The sequence below is a fragment of the Cupressus sempervirens genome, chromosome 6, assembly GCF_028749045.1.
Source record: "Cupressus sempervirens isolate cs-2001-9-10 chromosome 6, ASM2874904v1, whole genome shotgun sequence".
NCBI classification, from domain to species: domain Eukaryota; kingdom Viridiplantae; phylum Streptophyta; class Pinopsida; order Cupressales; family Cupressaceae; genus Cupressus; species Cupressus sempervirens.
The window spans coordinates 4,921,581-4,939,970 of NC_143123.1; the positions used below are offsets into that span (position 1 = coordinate 4,921,581).

The 18,390-nt window shown below is 36.8% G+C and overlaps 4 protein-coding genes across 10 annotated transcripts; all 4 read right to left on the reverse strand.

Annotated features, from left to right (window-relative positions):
- Positions 1-2,498: 2,498 nt before the first annotated feature.
- LOC149550705 (uncharacterized) lies at positions 2,499-5,325 on the reverse strand. Of its 3 annotated transcripts, XR_016352567.1 has the most exons (7): positions 4,967-5,325; positions 4,639-4,743; positions 3,548-4,518; positions 3,384-3,452; positions 3,227-3,292; positions 3,052-3,138; positions 2,909-2,951 (listed from the first exon to the last, which is right to left on the reverse strand). XR_016352567.1 is itself a non-coding variant. In XM_089786276.1 (5 exons), the coding sequence occupies exons 3-5, from the start codon at positions 3,133-3,135 to the stop codon at positions 2,659-2,661; spliced, it is 291 nt and encodes a 96-aa protein (XP_089642402.1). In that variant the 5' UTR covers positions 3,136-3,138; positions 3,227-3,292; positions 3,384-3,452; the 3' UTR covers positions 2,499-2,658. The 3 variants fall into 3 exon arrangements, 1 of the variants encoding a protein (XP_089642402.1); XR_016352568.1 differs by lacking the exon at positions 4,967-5,325 and having other exon boundaries at positions 4,639-4,947; XM_089786276.1 differs by lacking the exons at positions 3,548-4,518; positions 4,639-4,743; positions 4,967-5,325 and adding an exon at positions 2,499-2,799 and having other exon boundaries at positions 2,886-2,951.
- Positions 5,326-5,458: 133 nt separating this feature from the next.
- Positions 5,459-16,008, reverse strand: LOC149550706 (uncharacterized). Of its 4 annotated transcripts, XR_016352566.1 has the most exons (5): positions 15,418-16,008; positions 14,401-15,335; positions 14,030-14,317; positions 13,682-13,927; positions 5,459-5,957 (listed from the first exon to the last, which is right to left on the reverse strand). XR_016352566.1 is itself a non-coding variant. In XM_089786272.1 (4 exons), exons 1-4 carry the CDS (start codon positions 15,665-15,667, stop codon positions 5,913-5,915), a joined length of 1,518 nt encoding a protein of 505 aa, XP_089642398.1. In that variant the 5' UTR covers positions 15,668-16,008; the 3' UTR covers positions 5,459-5,912. The 4 variants fall into 4 exon arrangements, 3 of the variants coding, with proteins under 3 accessions (XP_089642398.1, XP_089642399.1, XP_089642397.1); XM_089786272.1 differs by lacking the exon at positions 13,682-13,927; XM_089786271.1 differs by lacking the exon at positions 5,459-5,957 and having other exon boundaries at positions 13,338-13,927.
- Positions 8,822-11,394, reverse strand: LOC149550707 (uncharacterized). 2 transcript variants are annotated; one of them, XM_089786275.1, is made up of 4 exons: positions 10,836-11,394; positions 10,458-10,725; positions 10,105-10,310; positions 8,822-10,001 (listed from the first exon to the last, which is right to left on the reverse strand). In XM_089786275.1, the coding sequence occupies exons 1-4, from the start codon at positions 11,070-11,072 to the stop codon at positions 9,876-9,878; spliced, it is 837 nt and encodes a 278-aa protein (XP_089642401.1). In that variant the 5' UTR covers positions 11,073-11,394; the 3' UTR covers positions 8,822-9,875. The 2 variants fall into 2 exon arrangements, with proteins under 2 accessions (XP_089642401.1, XP_089642400.1); XM_089786274.1 differs by having other exon boundaries at positions 10,105-10,725; positions 10,836-11,389.
- LOC149550708 (UPF0481 protein At3g47200-like) lies at positions 11,213-12,269 on the reverse strand. The gene has a single exon (XM_089786277.1). It carries the CDS (start codon positions 11,982-11,984, stop codon positions 11,343-11,345), a length of 642 nt encoding a protein of 213 aa, XP_089642403.1. The 5' UTR covers positions 11,985-12,269; the 3' UTR covers positions 11,213-11,342.
- Positions 16,009-18,390: the final 2,382 nt, after the last annotated feature.

Sequence of the window (18,390 nt, forward strand, 5' to 3'; positions counted from 1 at the left end):
AGGCAACACAATCTGAAAATTATCATAATCTTTATCCCAAAAAGATGCCTTTACAAAATAAGGTTAAAAAGAAAGAAGAAAAACCTTCATCCCCCTTTGTTTTTCATTATAAAAATTTAATGATTTTCAATCAAAGAGACTTTCAAACACCTCATGTTGTTGAAGGGAGATTTTCTAACAGTGCAGGGGCTTATCATTTGCATGTTGAATATGACAATGAACACATCTCTTAGCCAACTGATTTGGTGACTTTCTTAGTTGTTCCTCCTATTGAGAAGGAACTTGTTGATAATAAAATTAATGAAAGTTTGTCAATGGATGCCTCTTTTCTAGAATTTGATTCTTTTATATTTGAAGCTTCTAATATCATTCCAACCATTGATGTTAATCCAAGAAACTTGATAGATCAACACAAGCAAGAAGGGATTGATGGAGAGAAGATAAAAGATATTCCTCACCCTAACAGACAGATAGAATATGAGGCTTTCTCATTTGATTATACACCACATCAAGAAGAAAGGTTGCTACTAGAAGCATTGGAGGATCATGAAGACATTCAAAAGAAATATGAAGAAGGTTTATACATTTTTATGCCATCCCATAACAGGATTAATGGAATTATTCCAAGTGGAATACGAGGATGAAGTGCTTAGTACTTATTTGGTGTTGGAGATATTTATCTTTGAAGAAGAACTTAGAAGTGTATTCATTGTAGATGAAATTTTAGTGAGCCTATATTTAGACTACAAAGATAACACTCTAAACACGTCTTTCCCCAACCATTCTCTTGTCAAAGGCGTAACTAATTTTTTTGAGATGGTGGATCTTGGTGTTGGCAATACGAACTAGCTCATTCCAAATGATGCCAAAATGTTGCAACCATAAGTTTATAATGCAAAATGGTCCTTTGGGCTTGGTATATTTTTGAAGAAACTTAAGCAATGTGTTGTTATTGAGTCTTTTCTTATGATTGCCAATAATGATATATCTTGCATATAAAGTTACAGCTCCCTCAAAGGATATTCAATGAATAACATTGATGGTATGCCTTTAATCGGAAGGCACAGAAGGCAAGCTATCATCTATCCATAGACATGAGGTAGATGAGAGAATTTACAAATAAGAAAATACAAACTAAGAACTCAAAGATTCTAAATTAAATATTCACAATCAGCAAATCAAGGGGAAAGATCAAAATGATTTATTTTAGATTGTGTGATACGCGAAACTCAAAGTTTTCCTTATATGCACAAACACAATTTACTATATAAAGTTTATCAGAGATAACCAAACCGGTAGAAAGAACAACACATCTCAAATGAATATATTTAAATACAAAGATTTGAAATATATTGCATCTCCTCTCTGATAAAAGATAACAATTCACAAACTATCGTTCTTATTCACGCAAAAAGCCCAATCTAAAAATGAAAAAAATGTTTATAATTTTCCCTCTACCATTATTACAAAACTAAAAAAAGAATCCCTCTTCCTCTTTTTTTGTATCTACTGAAGATTTGTGGGTTTGGAAACCTTAGAAACATATTGGTTGAAGTTGTTTAAGGTGTGTAGAGGTGGAGGAAACAATTGGTGAAGGTAAATCCAAGTTTGGAGTCTTTGGTGGCATTGTGTGCATTTGGGAACACCACTTTGGAAAATATCAGAGATCCTTCACGCTGCCCCTGTTTCCAACAATGTAAGAATAATAACAACTATTTATTAAACTTTTATTTTTACCTTAATCTAGTTACTATAGAATAATAACAACGCATTCCAATCAACTGGTGATTATGTTACAATCATTAATGTATGAAAACACAAAAAACTATCAGTGATTATGTTACATTTATGATATTTAAAATGACTTTTTTTGCAAATAATCCATCTTTTCTCTACTATCTCTGACATTTTTTAATTGATGATAAAGAATGGTGGTTATGTATTGAAGCTTAACAAATGGAGAGCTTCTCAAGCTACTGATTTCTTTCATGGAGTTCCTAATAAATCTCAAGGTTCTCATTTAGGTGACCAATTGCCTGGAGGTCCACGAATATTGCCTGATAAAGTTTATTGTCAGGAGGTCCTAATCGATCTTGACTGATAAAGTTTATTGCTAATCAATATTGTATCAAAAATTCAAACTAATTAGGTATTGAATTAAACTTGATAAACAAATGATAGAGAAGGAAAACTTTAAGCATGAACAAGATCATAAATCATATGACAATGACATATTGCAAATGATTAACTTATGCTTAAATAGTGATAAATTTTATTGTTACTCAATATTCTATCAAAGTTTCGAACATATTAGGTATTGAATTTAATGTCATACATAAACATATCTAATTTAATGTCATACATGCACATATCTAATTTAATGTCATACACGAACATATCTTATTTAATGTCATACATGAACAAACATATAATATAAAATGATAACCAATAATGTCATGTACATTAACAAACACATAATATATTATGATAACCAATAATGTCGCATATGAACAAACATACCATATATTAACCAATAATGTCATAAGTCGAATAATGTCATACATCAAATAAATGTCATACATCAAATATAAAATGTCATATACATCAAATGTGTATCGAATATGTCCACTGATGCCTATATATATATGTCTAGATCAACTATATCTTTTCCTTCCCACGAGGGGAAGGAAACAAATCTCTCAACGTCTTCTGTCGTCGTGTCGAGGGAGATGGTGGAGATGATAGGGTCCTCCTGACACGCTCGCTCGTCCTCTTGTTGAGGCTCTTCTCCAACTCGAGCTGATACAAACAAAGTAGATATGAATCAGTATTTATTATACATTGAAATCAAATATATGTACACACAAAATCAATTATTTTCTTACCGCCATCAAATAGTCACTCTGTACGTCCACCTCGAAGGCTCGTGGACGATCAAGCGTGACGAGACCCTACAACAATTCAATAAATATAATCACTTATAAATAACATTAGAAATTTTGAGACTAACTATTATAAACAACAACTAAAACGAAGAAAATTCTTTCATACCTCAATCAATGGCTGTGAGCTAGCCATAGCTGCGGCCACTCCATGATCAACAGACTGTCGGAGATGAGGTGTGTCCGACGTCATGAGCTGCATGTCATACAATACACGTTACATGTAACATGAAACATGAAACAAATATAATCAAATGAATTAAATTAACATGAAACAACTGTACCTATACAAAGCTCGTACGATGTCTATGCTCTGAGTCCATACTAAAGGTTGAGGGTCCTGTGGAGAACTGATGCACATGCATAATTTTTTTTGTCAATCCTTAATATGATAACTTAATAAATATATGTATTAATTTAAATGATTAAATCGATACATACCTCTGGACTTGTGGAGGGGACAAAAAATGGGGCCGGAGCATCGCTGCTAGGCTCGGCAACACTCTGACCCTGAATTTTGAACAATGTCAATAGATGCTAATTAATTAATCATTCACTATACATATGAAATGTGATCAAATTAGTAAATTATAATTGTAATTTACCTGTGTGTCAATGCCAAATGTTTCGTTCAAGAACTGATCAGTGACGAGCCCATCATCCGCAGCATCTCCAGCATGAGTGCCAAATGTGCATAAGGATCCGCATGAAGTGCACATGTGACCACGACGCACAGAAGGCTCCCCCTCAACTAATGGGCCCGTGGAATGGATGAGGGTCTGCGTCAAAGCATTAATGGTCCCTAGAGTGCTGGCCTTTACATGTTCCTTCACAACTGAAGGAATAGTCACATGCTCACGCTGTGGCTTGACCACAGGTGCCCTAACTACATTAAGGTCACGACGGGCTCCCGACCTCTCGAATGATGACCCCCCACCTCTACCGTGGGAGTCTAATAGATCAAAATAATTGAGGATCTCCCCAAGGACAAACTCACAATACAATTTCTTCAAAAAATACATTGGGAACTCGTGATTGTTGCAAGGAGGGGCATCAAAAACCATCCACCATCTATCCCAAAAATGATTTCTCATAGCATCATGTATACACCAATGGATGGGGAATCGTTTAGTACCCTCTCTAACAGTATTTTGCTCACCGGATTTTCTAAATAATGCACATATTGAACCTTTTGGTATTTCTTTTTTTTTAACATCTTCATATGACAATTTATTTGCATAAAATCTTTTTTGTTCTTCCCTCTTAACCCGCCAAACATCTAACTGACCAGTAACTGAGGCTATCTGGGTCTTAATGGATTCGAGGGATGATGCCAATTGAGCCCTCATTGGATTGGTTTGTCCAGCTTGTTTCAACCGACCAATGAGTCCTTCTAATTCAATTTTGCCTATCTCAATTTCATTTAATATATTTTCTTGTGTGCCTGGTGGAGGTCTTGGAATTGGTTCAAGTTGTGGAATTTGTTGTTCTTCAGGAGGGTTTTGTGGATTTTGGTTTTGAGGTTCTTCAGGTTCTTGAGGGTTTTGTGGATTTGCTGGTTGATTATGGACATTTCCTGATAAAGAATCAATTGAAATCCAAATGAATAAACAAATCTAAGTAAAAATTGTAAAAACCTTATAAAACAATATGAAAAACATATAAAATAATGCAAAGTCAAGTTTAGATTACATACGGCGTCGGCGTCGGCGTGCTGGTGATCTTGGATTTTGTCAGCGAGGAGGCATATTGGCAAGGGATGTTGAAAATGAATTGTTTTCCAACTCGCGTGTGCGCTGCCCTTATAAACAGTAAAAATCACTGTTAATATGATGGGCCGCGGGTGTGCAGCCCATCATTTATAAAAAAATTTGCTTTTTAATAGCGCGTACGCGCTATTGTGCGTAATAGCGCGTACGCACAATAGCGCGTACGCACTATGGTTTGGGTAACCCGAACCATAGTGCGTACGCACAATAGCGCGTGCGCGCTATTGAAAAATGAAAAAAAAAAAGGCTTGTCACCTTTTTGACACCACAACTCGGTGCATATGCCCTCCTACTCGAACCTCAGCTGCAATTACTTCATCAAAATATCATGTGCCTTGTCTATCCAACCCAATGCAATACAAGCATCAATCACTTGAGCAAATAAAATAAAGGAAGAAAACCTATCAGAAAAAAAGTTTTCAGCAATTGCCACGAGATGTCAACTTTCAATCATTAATTAACTACAGAGTTCAAGAACATGTTTAAATGAGAAATAATCTCTCCTATTCTAGCGAAATCATTGATAATTTAAAATTTTGATAACTTTCATTGTCACAACCATAACCACGCGTTCCAAAAACGTTTTGATCAGTTTGTCATGAAAAATTTCAGCACTGGATATCTCCATGCACGGTCCGCACTTTCCTGATTATCTGACATTTTCATTGTCCATTTAAAGATTAAAGATTCCTTATTCAGTTTTCTACCAACGATTTACACATTTTTTTCGTGAGAAACCCTTCGACAAAATAAATAAATATGCTTTATTAAACAAAATTCTGCCAAAAGCTCTGAATGAGAAATAGTACAAATGTGAGTACAGGTAACATATTTCTTCGTACTGGTAAACCACATATTTCTTTGTACTGGTAAACCAAGTACACCATCAATGAAGCAACGCAAAGGTAAAACCATCAGCAGCAATTGATTTGTATATCTGATAAAGAAAACATCTGTGCTTGTTTTTTTCTTCAGGAAATAAACATCTAAATTTTATCCCAGATTACTACGCAGCATGGGGCACAGATGTGAAAGCAGGATAAATCCTGGGCAAGGCAGCCAATAAGGAATTCTCTGTCACTTGTTGAAGGCCAGATATGGTGATCTGAGCATCAACTATTACGTCTGTCCATTTGAAGTCCAGATTTGGATTGTTGTAAATCTCCCACCACTTGTTGACAAGCATCTTTATGTCTTCCCTCTACACATTATCCTCTTTTCCTGTGTACCTCCACGGCTTCGATCCCTGCACCGCCGTGGATCCACGCTCAGGTAACATATGAATTTTATAGGCCTAAATTTGGAAGTTTTTATTTTAAAACGATGAAAATCATCTTGAAAATAGATTGTTAAAAACTTGCATACTTCAATTCAGATATGTAAAGATTATATTATAAACCAGAAACATCAACGGTGAGGTAAGAACATACAGTGTAACATGAATTGTATAGGCCATAAAATTGTAAAATAATTTAAACAGAGTGAAATAGATCGTCTCTCTTTCCTATATCATTAAAAACTTTCATCAATTCATAATTGTTCTAAAGATTTTACTATAAACCAGAAATATTGAAAAGATCATAATTAAAACACGATATATTGTAAAGATTGTATTATAGACCAGAAGCATTTGTAAAGATTTTATTGTAGACCAGAAATATTGAAAAGATTATAGTATAAACCAGATATATCATAAAGATCGTATTATAGACCAAAAATAATTGTAAAGATTGCATTATAAACCAGAAATATTGCAAAGAATGCATCATAAACTGCAAATATTGCAACGGATGCATCATAAACCAGAAAAAGTTGTAAAAATTGTGTACTGTATAAATTTCATGTATGCAAAGAATGAAGATACTTACAGCTGCGCAATAGTGCACGACTTTTACTTTATCCAGCTCCACATTTTCCGGATGGCACCATAACATAGCCAAGACAAGGTTGTAAATCAAGGGAATTGGCTTGTAAATCTTCTGGAAAAACATGTTCAAGAAGTCTTGCTCGGCAAAAGGCGTGGGAGAGGTGATCTGTAGGGTGTGTAGTAGGCTGTCCAAGGTCAATTTGCTCGGTTCAAACGCAAAAATTTTGGCATTAAAATACAGAGCAGGGGGCTGTCCTAATTCAGAAGGCCACTGGAACTTCTCAGGGCCTTGCTAGCAGTAGCTCATCTTATACTGAGGAGTATGACTCCAAGTCTTTTCACAAAAGCAATCCACAACTGCATAGAAATGTCTGTCTGGCAGATCAAAAAGATGATCAATGTTATCATAGACTTGAATGTTGGCATCCAGAATCATCTTCTTGTATTCCTCAAACTATAAATGAGCACAAATTTTGACAAAGTTACATAAATCCTAAACCAAAAAAAACAAGGGGAAAAGCAAAATGTAAGAGATTATATGCTTTCTCGTTCGTTTAGCTCTAACCTACCTCCCAAATCCATAGCTTTGAGTAATTGATAACATAATACGCCATGGAAAATTGGATATGGTTCTCTGGAGGATAAATAGGTTGGATTCCATGGGCAATACAGCCTTGGCTACTCAGAAGCCTTCTGTGCTAGTCCGGAACATCAGGCAAAATAGCCACAATCAGAGGATACACACTCTTAACCTTGCGCAGGCCCTTCACCAGTCCAACAATTCCCTTCACATAATCTCCATCTCCTGCGAGAAATGTTACATATGCTCGCTTGAAGTAACCCTCGCAAAGGCCCCCGACATTGTCACAGAACGCATCAGTAGATGCCTCTGGAGCCATTTTCAAAGAACCAGAAAAAATTCTACAAAAGAGGTTTTGAAAGATGAGGGAAGTTTAAAAGAAGCAAAGCTTGAGAGCAATCAAAATTCAAACAATTTACCAAGGTAGCGATCATGGCGTGTAATGGATGAGTTGAATAGAGGCAAAATTGAAGAAACCTCTGGCGTCCGAAGAGTGTAGAGCCTCTCCATCTAGGGCAACATCAATCTGTCTAATCAAGAGTAGGATGTCATGACCCATCTACCATTCGCACCAATTGGATCTTAAAATCAAAAAATAAATCAGCTTCTGACTTCGCCACAAATTCAAGTTTAGAAAAACACCTCCGCGCAAAACACAAATAATAAAACGCATCAATCTCTATGGAAAATTGAAACAATGAAACCATTGATCCAAAACCCTAGTTTAGTAAAAACTAAAATATAGAAGAACTCGTAGAAAAAATCAAAAGCGTTAATTTTACAGCTGAATTCCAAGATGTAAACGAATCTGACTAATGGTGAAACAACCAACAGCTCAAAATAAATCCTCACACTACTATCATTGAGCCTATTTGGCACCACTGCGCAATTTTAGTTCAAGACAACCAAACCGATCACACAAACTGAACACTGCAAAAAATCAATGCAATTTGTTGTAAACCCTAAAACCAAAACTAATCCTCGTATCACAAGGATTTTGAGGAGTGGAGGGGATGGAAATCAAACTCGTGAGCCAGAAATTGCATACTTTACCCACAGTGTTAGACATCCCTTCTGAATCGAAGACTTCCAGTCCAATACTGAACATCCTGTTTCCATGCATATGCGTAGGCACAAATGACTGCATTTTTCTAAATAAACCACAGACCCGTGACATTGGCAGGGGTGGGGATTTTTTGCACTCCCGCGATACGTGTAAGGTGCAAATTGTAATTGATCTGATCAAATCTTTGATGATAAGATTGGACTGATCGATTGTTACTTTCCAACGCAACAAGCCATTCAATGTTGTCTGAAACCGTCTGAAACCATTTATGGGCAATAGTTTTCAGGTGTGAGACAAATTTCGATTGCAGGCAATCTCATAGGGAAAGCCTATCGGCTAATTAGTTTTTCTGTTTACTAAGGTCTTTTATTTTCTGAACTCTTTAGTTAGTTACTCTTTGATACTTTGTTAAAGGTTTCAGGTCCCCTTAAAACCTGTTTTCACGTAATCAAAACAAAAAATCAACCATCTTTCTTCCCTAGTAGTGACATGGATTGAAAGTCCCTTAGAAGCACATTCCTGCTAAATTATTGTTATGGTGATTATAATTATACTGAAGCTTTTCATGACATATGCGACATCAATCAACACAAGGTAAATTTTAGAATGGTGTTCCTAATTCTATCTACATGCGAATTCTTACATATATTGAATGATAAAGAATCATCACTCAATACGATTAGTACTTGCTACAAATAATGGGCATAGCCTCAAGTGCTTGATCAGCAGTGTGGTACTTATTACAAGTAATGGGATGCAGGATAAAGATTAGTACAAATAACTAAGCTACCTATCTTCTATCATCCTCGTAATCACAAGCATATGAAGATGCTTGGAAAACGTAAAGAAACAACATAGAGGCTATTTCTTTACTCCAATTATTGTGTAAACAGTTTGCAGAGTTGTGAGCACCAGTGCAAGAATTGCCCCGGCCACAGCTAAACTTCTCCAAGGTGATGAGAAATGCTCCTTCACAAGCTTTGCCCCCCACACCTTCCATTTACTTTTGTATTTCTTATATACTTCTTGTTTGAGTTGTTTGAAGGCATCGGTGCCACTCAAGGTTACTCCATTACATAGACTATTGAATAGTTCGACAACCTCTACATCAGTTCCAAGGGAGCTTGTAACAATCTCACTTTTTCTGAGCAAATACACGTCTTCTTCTAAGTCGATCAAGTCATCCATTAAGCTCAGGTAGCACGACACGTAATTGATCTCAGATGCCTTGCACAGCTCAAGAGCAATCAGATTACGGAAGAGAACCTCAGTGTAGTCTGTGATTTGGATGGGAAGAAGATAAATTGTGGAGCTCTTCTGCTCAAATTTAATACTTTTGATGCCTCCATTGCATTCCTGAAATTTGATCCCTGCATTTCTTAATTCTACTGCACGAGGAATGCGCCAGACGACATTCGTGGGTTCATTCTGACCATCGCGATCTGCCTGGTCAGCATCATGAGGAAATGGTGGAGACACAATTAGGCTGTGCAACAAACCCAGTAGATGGTGATCTTGTAACCGTGGTTGCTGCTGTGCCTCTGGCTGTTGCTGTGCCTCCGGCTGCAGCTGCGGTTGTTGTTCCGGTTGCTGTTGCTGTGGTGCCTGTTCTGGCCATAACGAGTTACCCATATCATGCCACTCATTCATATCATATTTGAATGGGTAGAACTTGTATCCTGCAGATTTCACTAGCACACGGAAAAGCTTTCTCCAGACCTCTATCCACACTGATTAAAAGCAAAACTGTCTTTCCATGTAGCTGATCAACTCCCATCTGCAGTTGTCAAACAGATGAAAGATTGGTGTAAGTAGTGATATGATTGGAGTGATGCAGCTATCAGGATGACTTGAATCAGTGAAATGTAAAACCATCTTACATGTTCTATTGAGCTTCTGAGGAAGATGGAACTTTGCCTTGATTCTGCTGGATCGAACAATCCTCTCAGCAACTTCCCATTACTCTCCTGTGGTGTTTCTCCCAATTTCTGGAGGCGGGAATATAGTGTAGATTTAGTCAACAAAAATTGCACACATGATACCGTAACATTTTCCCATGAGGAAAAGTGTTTACGACCACCTTCATCTGCAACAACCTCAGTAACCACAAATTCGGGAAAATTGATAGATGATTTAAAACTAACATTGAATGCTTTTCTGAAGAAAAAGTAAGCATCAGAGTCGACAGAAGCATACGCCATAATTCTTTCTGCAATACATTTTGATAACTCACCAAGACATTTGCCCACATAAATCATTTGGAAAGGAAGTGGGTGCTCATGCTTCACTACTTCTTCCAGTAATTTCCATATGCGGTGATAATTTACAGAACTATTTCGACAGCAGGGATAATGATAGAGCAGAAAGAGGAGAGTGTTTGGTGCAACGGTGGAGACAGAAAAGGGCTCTCCATGGGAGTCAGTAAGAAGGCACTCCCCGCTGAACAACTTTGATGCAGCCTTATTCAACATATTATCTACATTTTCTACATTGTTCCAAATCTGCAAGACAAATGTAGTGCGAAGATACGTTAAAAAATAGTTCATTCATATATATAGACGTACACATCTCAGAGTCCTTCCATTTGAAATATGAGAAAGAATAAAATCACCTTCCAGCCTTTAGTTACAGCAAAAGGCCCCACATCTCCTTCCTCTACCATTTCTGTCCACCGGCTTTCCAACATTGGGCTTCCAACAATGTGGACCAATTCCAATGTTTTGATATCTCTTAGACTGTCCATCCATTTTCCCTCTAACTTTTCACACCATTCCAAATTCAAAATTTGCAATGATGGAAGACAATGGAAATCACTCGACAATTCTTGTAGCGAAGAACACCGTGCCATATTTAGCTCGGCCAATGACTTCAAGTGACTGAAACCTTCGGGAAGCCTCTCCAAACTCAACCAGCCATAAAAGTTCAATATCTTAAACTTGTAAATTCAATGAGCCGCTTTGGAAGATTCGTCAGCTGTGGACACCAATCGAATGAAAGAGCTTTTACCAACTTGATAAGCCTGCACGGAATACTTACAAGGCAGGAGCCCACAAATTGTATTCTGACCAGAGCTGACAGATTTCTGATATCATCTTGCAGGTGACTGAGACTAATGCATCTAACTAGGGTTAACAGCTTCAAATATGGGTTCATAGCATTTATCCGCTCCCCTTGCTAGGAATTCTTCGCCACCCAAAGTCTTCAATATTTCTAGAATGAAGCAACCGTCCCAAGTTAGCATCCGAGCTAGGTCCATAGACTCGCAATCAATTTTTTCTTCGTAGGTATTCCTGACTTGGCTCTCCAGCTCCAAGATCTTCTCTTCATAGGTCTTCTTGGCTGTCATCTGCAGCTCCACGATCCTATCATTTTCCATACTAGCTAAATCTTCATGGCAGTGCTTATTATTGTACCTCATCAGCATTCTACAAATGGCTCTACCTTTATGCTGGTGCATAAGAGAAACCAGTGCATTTCTGTAATGGTATGGGCCCAATGAAACGCTTGTAGGGACATAAGCTCCTCTTGTTGTTGATTGTTTGAGGAAGCTGGGAACTCTAAATATGGACACATCCGAGGGTGATCGTAGGCGATTAAAATCGGAAATCTCCTCCATGTTAATTATCCATTCCTCTGTGTTGATCCATCCATGTTGTTCTCTATCGCTACCTAATTGGACTGGTGTATCATCAGCCTCGGAATCCGACCCGACATTCTGTGTGACAATCAATGAAATACCATGCATATCTCCCATAGCCATAATCCCAAGAAAACACAAGTTTCAGAAGAATGCTCAACTTCAAAGCATATCCTTCTTGGAAGGTAGAGATATTTATCTCAGCAAACAATGAGTGTTTTTCCAACTATCCAGAGACAGACATGACTCTAGGGAATCTTACTTAATAGTCTTTCAGAAATTGTCAATATTTATCAATAAAATTTAGCAACATTCCAAATATTCTAACTACTAGAAATAGCAGCATACTCATTCCAATAAGCCAAGCAAATGCAAAAATAGCATAATTAATTTATTACAAAATTTAAACAATTATCTATATGTTACTGGGTGACTGAATCTGAAAGTTTCGCATGCTACTGGTGACTGGAAACTTTCAGATTCAGTCACCCAGTAACATATAGATAATTATTTAAATTTTGTAATAAATTAATTATACTATTTTTGCATTTGCTTGGCTTATTGGAATGAGTATGCTGCTATTTCTATTAGTTAGAATATTTGGAATGTTGCTGAATTTTATTGATAAATATTGACAATTTCTGAAAGACTATAGTGTCATGTCTGTCTCTGGATAGTTGGAAAAACACTCATTGTTTGCTGAGATAAATATCTCTACCTTCCAAGAAGGATATGCTTTGAAGTTGAGCATTCTTTTGAAACTTGTATTTTCTTGGGATTATGGCTATGGGAGATATGCATGGTATTTCATCGATTGTCACACAGAATGTCGGGTTGGATTCCGAAGCTGATGATACACCAGTCCAATTAGGTAGCGATAGAGAACAACATGGATGGATCAACACAGAGGAATGGATAATTAACATGGAGGAGATTTCCGATTTTAATTGCCTACGATCACCCTCGGATGTGTCCATATTCAAAGTTCCCAGCTTCCTCAAACAATCAACAACAAGAGGAGCTTATGTCCCTACAAGCGTTTCATTAGGCCCATACCATTACAGAAATGCACTGGTTTCTCTTATGCACCAGCATAAAGGTAGAGCCGTTTGTAGAATGCTGATGAGGTACAATAATAAGCACTGCCATGAAGATTTAGCTAGTATGGAAAATGATAGGATCGTGGAGCTGCAGATGACAGCCAAGAAGACCTATGAAGAGAAGATCTTGAAACTGGAGAGCCAAGTCAGGAATACCTATGAAGAAAAAATTGATTGCGAGTCTATGGACCTAGCTCGGATGCTAACTTGGGACGGTTGCTTCATTCTGGAAATATTGAGGACTCTGGGTGGCGAAGAATTCCCAGTAAGGGGAGCGGATAAATGCTAAACTCAACCAGCCATAAAAGTCCATATATCTTAAACTTGTAAATTCAATGAGCCGCTTTGGAAGATTCGTCAACTGTGGACACCAATCGAATGAAAGAGCTTTTACCAACTTGATAAGCCTGCACGGAATACTTACAAGGCAGGAGCCCACAAATTGTATTCTGACCAGAGCTGACAGATTTCTGATATCATCTTGCAGGTGACTGAGACTAATGCATCTAACTAGGGTTAACAGCTTCAATGAGCAAAGCTTCCCAAAACTACTAGGAAGCTCTTTCAACCGTGAACAATTTCCCAAGTCAAGCTCTTCCAGAGAGCTCAATAACCCAAAATCCTCTGGCAATTGTGGCAAACGCTCACAAGAATTAAGATCTAGATATTTCAAAGATCTGAGTTTGACAAGCGAGTTTGGCAGTTCTTGTAAAGACTTACAATATCGTAGGCCCAATTTGCTTAAAGCTTTTAGATCTCCCAGACTTTTTGGCAGCAACTTAAGCTTTTTACATCCACCTAGATCCAGCTCTCCCAATAGGGCTAATAATCCAAGGTTTTCAGGAGGATACTCAAGCTGTTAAACTCTGTCAATTTTAATGTCCGTAAACCTCGCATCCTCCCAAAATTACATCCAGTCTCAAATCGACCACCATTCAAGCATAATATTTTCAATTTTGAGGACATCTGCAAGGCAATAGCGTTAAGGTTAATTAGGGGTTTTTTTAACTGCGTTTTTGGACTATATTATATGAGCAAGGTCAAAAGAATAGATTACAGTCTACTTGCCTTGTTTAGCTTCAAATCATATTTGCTGTGAGCTAATCTGCAATCCAAACACCTTAACTCTTGAAACATCGTAGGATGAAATGGAATGAATGGAATCGGTCCAGCTTGAAAATAAATAATCTGTTTGAATTGCTGTGTACAATACTGCCCGTTCATTACTATCGTCATGTGCCCAAGGGCGAGCACTCTCAGAGACTTGTGCATCCAACCAAGTTCTTTAGCCGAAATAAGGAAAGGTTCAGATATGTTGTCTTGCAACCAAATCCCTTTAATGCCTCGAATGTCATCCTGGTAGCACATAAATATGAAACTGGAGAAAATAAACTATAGCAAGCAATGACAGGTTTCAAAGGAATCGTGTGTTTCCTTACCAGATTGTTTCCTTCCAGCACCTTAGTCAAGTCATGCGCACTTGTGAATCGTTTGCCCCTTGTCAAGTTGCGACCTACAGTCAAAATGATAGGGCGGACCATCACCCTGTTTTCATATTCCTCTTTCTTCAACAACAGAGCTCTCCTTGTGAGGATATTCAGCTCATCCTCACCCATTATACAGGAAACCTTATCCCAATCCCAGCCATTGAAGAATGAGCAAATGTCAAAAAAAACTTCCTTTGCAGAGGCTGGAAGCTCTTCCAGGTCAAAGAGAAGGCCCTTCTTTTCTATAATATACTCTTCTGCGGTACTAAAAGGTTTTCCACTTCTATTCCAATCAATTACTCGCATGTAAGCTTCATTCTTGTCTAGGCTATGACATATATATGCTCCTATCCGCTCTAGAACAGCGGGGACGCCGTCACATATCTTCACAATTTCGCTGATCTGAGACATATGATGCTGGGGTATTTGCATCCTGCTAGAAAATCCCATTTTGTTGCACAAGAAGTCCAAGGCATCCTGAGAATGGAGGGGTCTGACAGGGTATACGCGTGTAAGGATCCCACAGCCTGAGATCACGTCTCTAACCATCTCATCTCGAGCAGTGAGGAGAAGTCTAACCTTTTTGCAGGACTTAGGTACAAGCTTGTCAAGATCTTTCTTCCTCAGCATGCAATTGTCGATGTAAATGAATGCTTTCATGTTTTCAAACGCGTCTCGCTGTCCATCCGGATTGTTTATCATGCTCTGGAAAGGCACAGCAGTAAAACAGTCCCATCCTTGCAAATCGAGTGTGGCAAGAACAGCATCTGCCAGGGTTGTTTTCCCCAAGCCGCCAAACCCGTGTAAAATAACTGCTACGGCGACATTTGTTTCGTCCTCCCATTCAAGAAGTCGAATTACACTATTCACTTGATCATCTATCCCAGCTGTTAATGAAATTAATATCCGTTCGTTAATACATGCAAATCGAAAATAAACTAAGGTAGGATGGGAAATCGATAGACCTACCTGCATGGTGAGGAAAAGCAATGTTCGAAGAGAGAGGCACTAGTTTGCAGGATGGAGGCAGCGGCACTGATTTGGGGGATGAAATTTGAGGATGGACTTCTGAATCAGACGAAGAAGTCTCATACGCAACAATTTTCTCGTTACCCTTGCCACGAGACGAGGAAAAGCACAGGCAACACCCGGGCAGAAATTTTCTTCTGTTCGATCTCCTGGCCTTCACCTCCGGCAGACTCTGATTATTGCTTGACATATTCAAACGCGCGAAATCTAGATTCCAAAACCGAATCAGAAAAAATCATGAAACCCACGACTGAAACTGTGAAAACCCGAGGAGCCGGCTATGCAGCTGAAGAATTCCCCCATGGTCCAAATCCATGGTCATCCCATAACATATCATCCCCATCCACATGACTGTCTGTCATTGTCAGATCTGCAAAATTCGTTTACAAACAAGGACGCGTTGCGTCGAGTTCCTGCCTGGAGTAATTGCGGGCAAAAGTGAACAGAGAAATCGAAAAGTTGAAAAAACTGGAGGGCTTTTGCGAAAGAGAACTGAAATATGGTGGAAAAGGTGCTTATTCTTTTTCTGTATGGGATTCATTTGCGTGTAGCAATCAGTGGCAATGACTTATATTTTAGATAAATCCACTGCTAGCTGGCATTTCTTTCTAAAAAGTCCACTGCTAGCTGGCATTTCTTTCTAAAAACTCCACTGCTAGCTGGCATTTCTTTCTAAAAAGTCCACTGCTAGCTGGCAGTTTTGGAAGGTAACTCTGGCAGGAGAGAAAAAACGTTAATTTTGGAAGGTAACTCTGGCATTACACTCCTTACGGACGGCTATTTCTTTTTCCTATGAACAGAGTTGCTTGTCCTATGGAAAAATCAGGTGAAACAAAAATGGTGTATTGCTAATGTAAAAATTGATGAAATGGAGCACACAATTATAATGAGCATCTGATATTCGATGAAGAGTTTTTGGAAATTCTTATGAAAGAATTTATGATAATATATTCTTATTCATTAAAATAGTACATATATTACAATATTACTTCATTTATTAAATAAATTTTATTTATAGACAATAAAAAATTATAATATTTTATAAATTATTAAATTGTCAAATAATATTTGAACTTTTGAAAAAATTAAAATTATATAAAAGTCAAAAAAAAATTGATCAAGAAGCAAACAATTCAGTTAGATAAAAATATGTTTAACACAACTATTTGAACTAAATTAACATTTATGTACTGCTATTATTAGTTATTATTAATTTTAAATAACTTATTAGGTAGGTTGCATACTTATAAAATTAGAAGATATTAAAATAGTTACCTTAATAACAAAATATTTTTCAAAATTTTTATTATAATAATTGACAAAATAAATAATAATAATAATTTCAAACTTTAAATTTAAATTCTAAGTAGAAACTCATAATAATAATAATAAATAATTTATTATTTTAAAAAAATCTTAAATATAAATAACAATAAGCTATTATAAAATGAGTAGTTAAGTAAAGAAACCTCATCCTACCATGGAAGCATTTTGCAAAGTCCACAGTCCCATTAAACTGAAATGGTTATTAATTGAAAAGATTAAATTTTCAATAAATTTTTTTAAAACTAATTATTTTTATTTTCTTAAATTTAAAAATTGAAGTAAAAATTAGAGTATGAAACAGGAAGCCATGGTCTATGAGATGTAAAAGTCCCCAAACCTTAATTTCAAACAATCAATGCTTTTTAGGCCCTAAAACAAGAAGGACTAAAATAGGGCAATGGGAAAATCATCCCTGGCATTAACATTTGTTTATCCAAAGTGTTTTGTGACTGATAAGGATGAGATTTTGTTAATGTGATTCTGATCATTATGTACGGTGGGGCATTTTTTATTCTTATTCCTCTTGTCTGGATTATGAGTTCGGTGTGTGGCTTTCATATGGATGAGTCACTCATTGTTGTTTAGGCTACTCTAAACAAGATTCTGACAACTGTCTCTCTTCTCTTGCACTACAGAAGCTTCACTCTATTTATATGGACGATCTACATTGCTCCATCATAGTGTGCAATGCACAATTTCCATAGTTGCAAGGCAAATGGGAAAAACTTTTAATCCAAATATAGCAGTTCAATGTCCATTGGAAAATATTGTCAAGAATCTTAGCAGTGAAAGAGCAAATTTGAGTAAGTTTTTCATAATTCTGGTACTAACAGTGGTCTGGTGGCATTAGTCATTGACACAAGTCTCGTGATGAGGATTTTGGAGCTAGTTCATCCAACGGTTTTTTAATAATTTATCTTCACCATTTTATTTTAGATGCTCACTCATTGTTTTTGGTTTTCAATTATTATTTTGCAGTATTTTCTTAACACCTGCTATTATTTTCTTTTTATTGTATTGAGATTGTTCATGTAACCATGAATGCTTTGAAAAGATTTATTTAATGTTTTTTGTTTCAATAGCAATTGAACTGTTACATTTTGTGTTTTGTTGTAAGAATTTGCTCAAACATACATTCCTCAATTACAATGAAATTGTTTGAGGAAAAATATTGAATTAGGAATCAAGTAAATCACCAAGCCCAATTTTGATTATGAGTACCATAACCAACAACACAAACATTGTGGTTGGGAGAAAATGTTAAAAGATGAGTTGGGCTCATTACCGCATCCAACACATACATGTGTTGTGGTTAAGGATAAATGTTGAATAGCAAATCAAGCAAATTATATCATCCAATCAGGTTGTGATGTACCTTAACTAACAACATCAATGGAAGTCTAAGGTGATTTTAATGGAAGAGATATGCCTCTGTCCAGATATGTAAGTTCAATTTCATGTATATATTGCTTTTATGTGTATATAACGCTATACATAAGCTTTGTTTAATTATTTATTATATAAGTATACATAGATATAAATACATCGGCTTTCTTTAACTATTTATTATATATGTCCATACAACTA

Excerpts from the sequence above, each read along its gene's own strand:
- LOC149550705 (XM_089786276.1), bottom strand. The coding sequence starts at position 3,135 with ATGACGTCGGACACACCTCATCTCCGACAGTCTGTTGATCATGGAGTG. Across the intron at positions 2,952-3,051 it reads GCTCACAGCCATTGATTGAG|GGTCTCGTCACGCTTGATCG; the intron begins GTATGAAAGAAT and ends GAATTGTTGTAG. Across the intron at positions 2,800-2,885 it reads AGAGTGACTATTTGATGGCG|CTCGAGTTGGAGAAGAGCCT; the intron begins GTAAGAAAATAA and ends TGTTTGTATCAG.
- LOC149550707 (XM_089786274.1), bottom strand. The coding sequence starts at position 11,072 with ATGGCACGGTGTTCTTCGCTACAAGAATTGTCGAGTGATTTCCATTGT. Across the intron at positions 10,726-10,835 it reads CTGTAACTAAAGGCTGGAAG|ATTTGGAACAATGTAGAAAA; the intron begins GTGATTTTATTC and ends TTTGTCTTGCAG. Across the intron at positions 10,002-10,104 it reads TCAGAAGCTCAATAGAACAT|ATGGGAGTTGATCAGCTACA; the intron begins GTAAGATGGTTT and ends TGACAACTGCAG.
- LOC149550708 (XM_089786277.1), bottom strand. The coding sequence starts at position 11,984 with ATGGCTATGGGAGATATGCATGGTATTTCATTGATTGTCACACAGAAT.
- LOC149550706 (XM_089786271.1), bottom strand. The coding sequence starts at position 15,667 with ATGTCAAGCAATAATCAGAGTCTGCCGGAGGTGAAGGCCAGGAGATCG. Across the intron at positions 15,336-15,417 it reads TGCTTTTCCTCACCATGCAG|CTGGGATAGATGATCAAGTG; the intron begins GTAGGTCTATCG and ends TTTCATTAACAG. Across the intron at positions 14,318-14,400 it reads TGCTGGAAGGAAACAATCTG|GATGACATTCGAGGCATTAA; the intron begins GTAAGGAAACAC and ends ATGTGCTACCAG.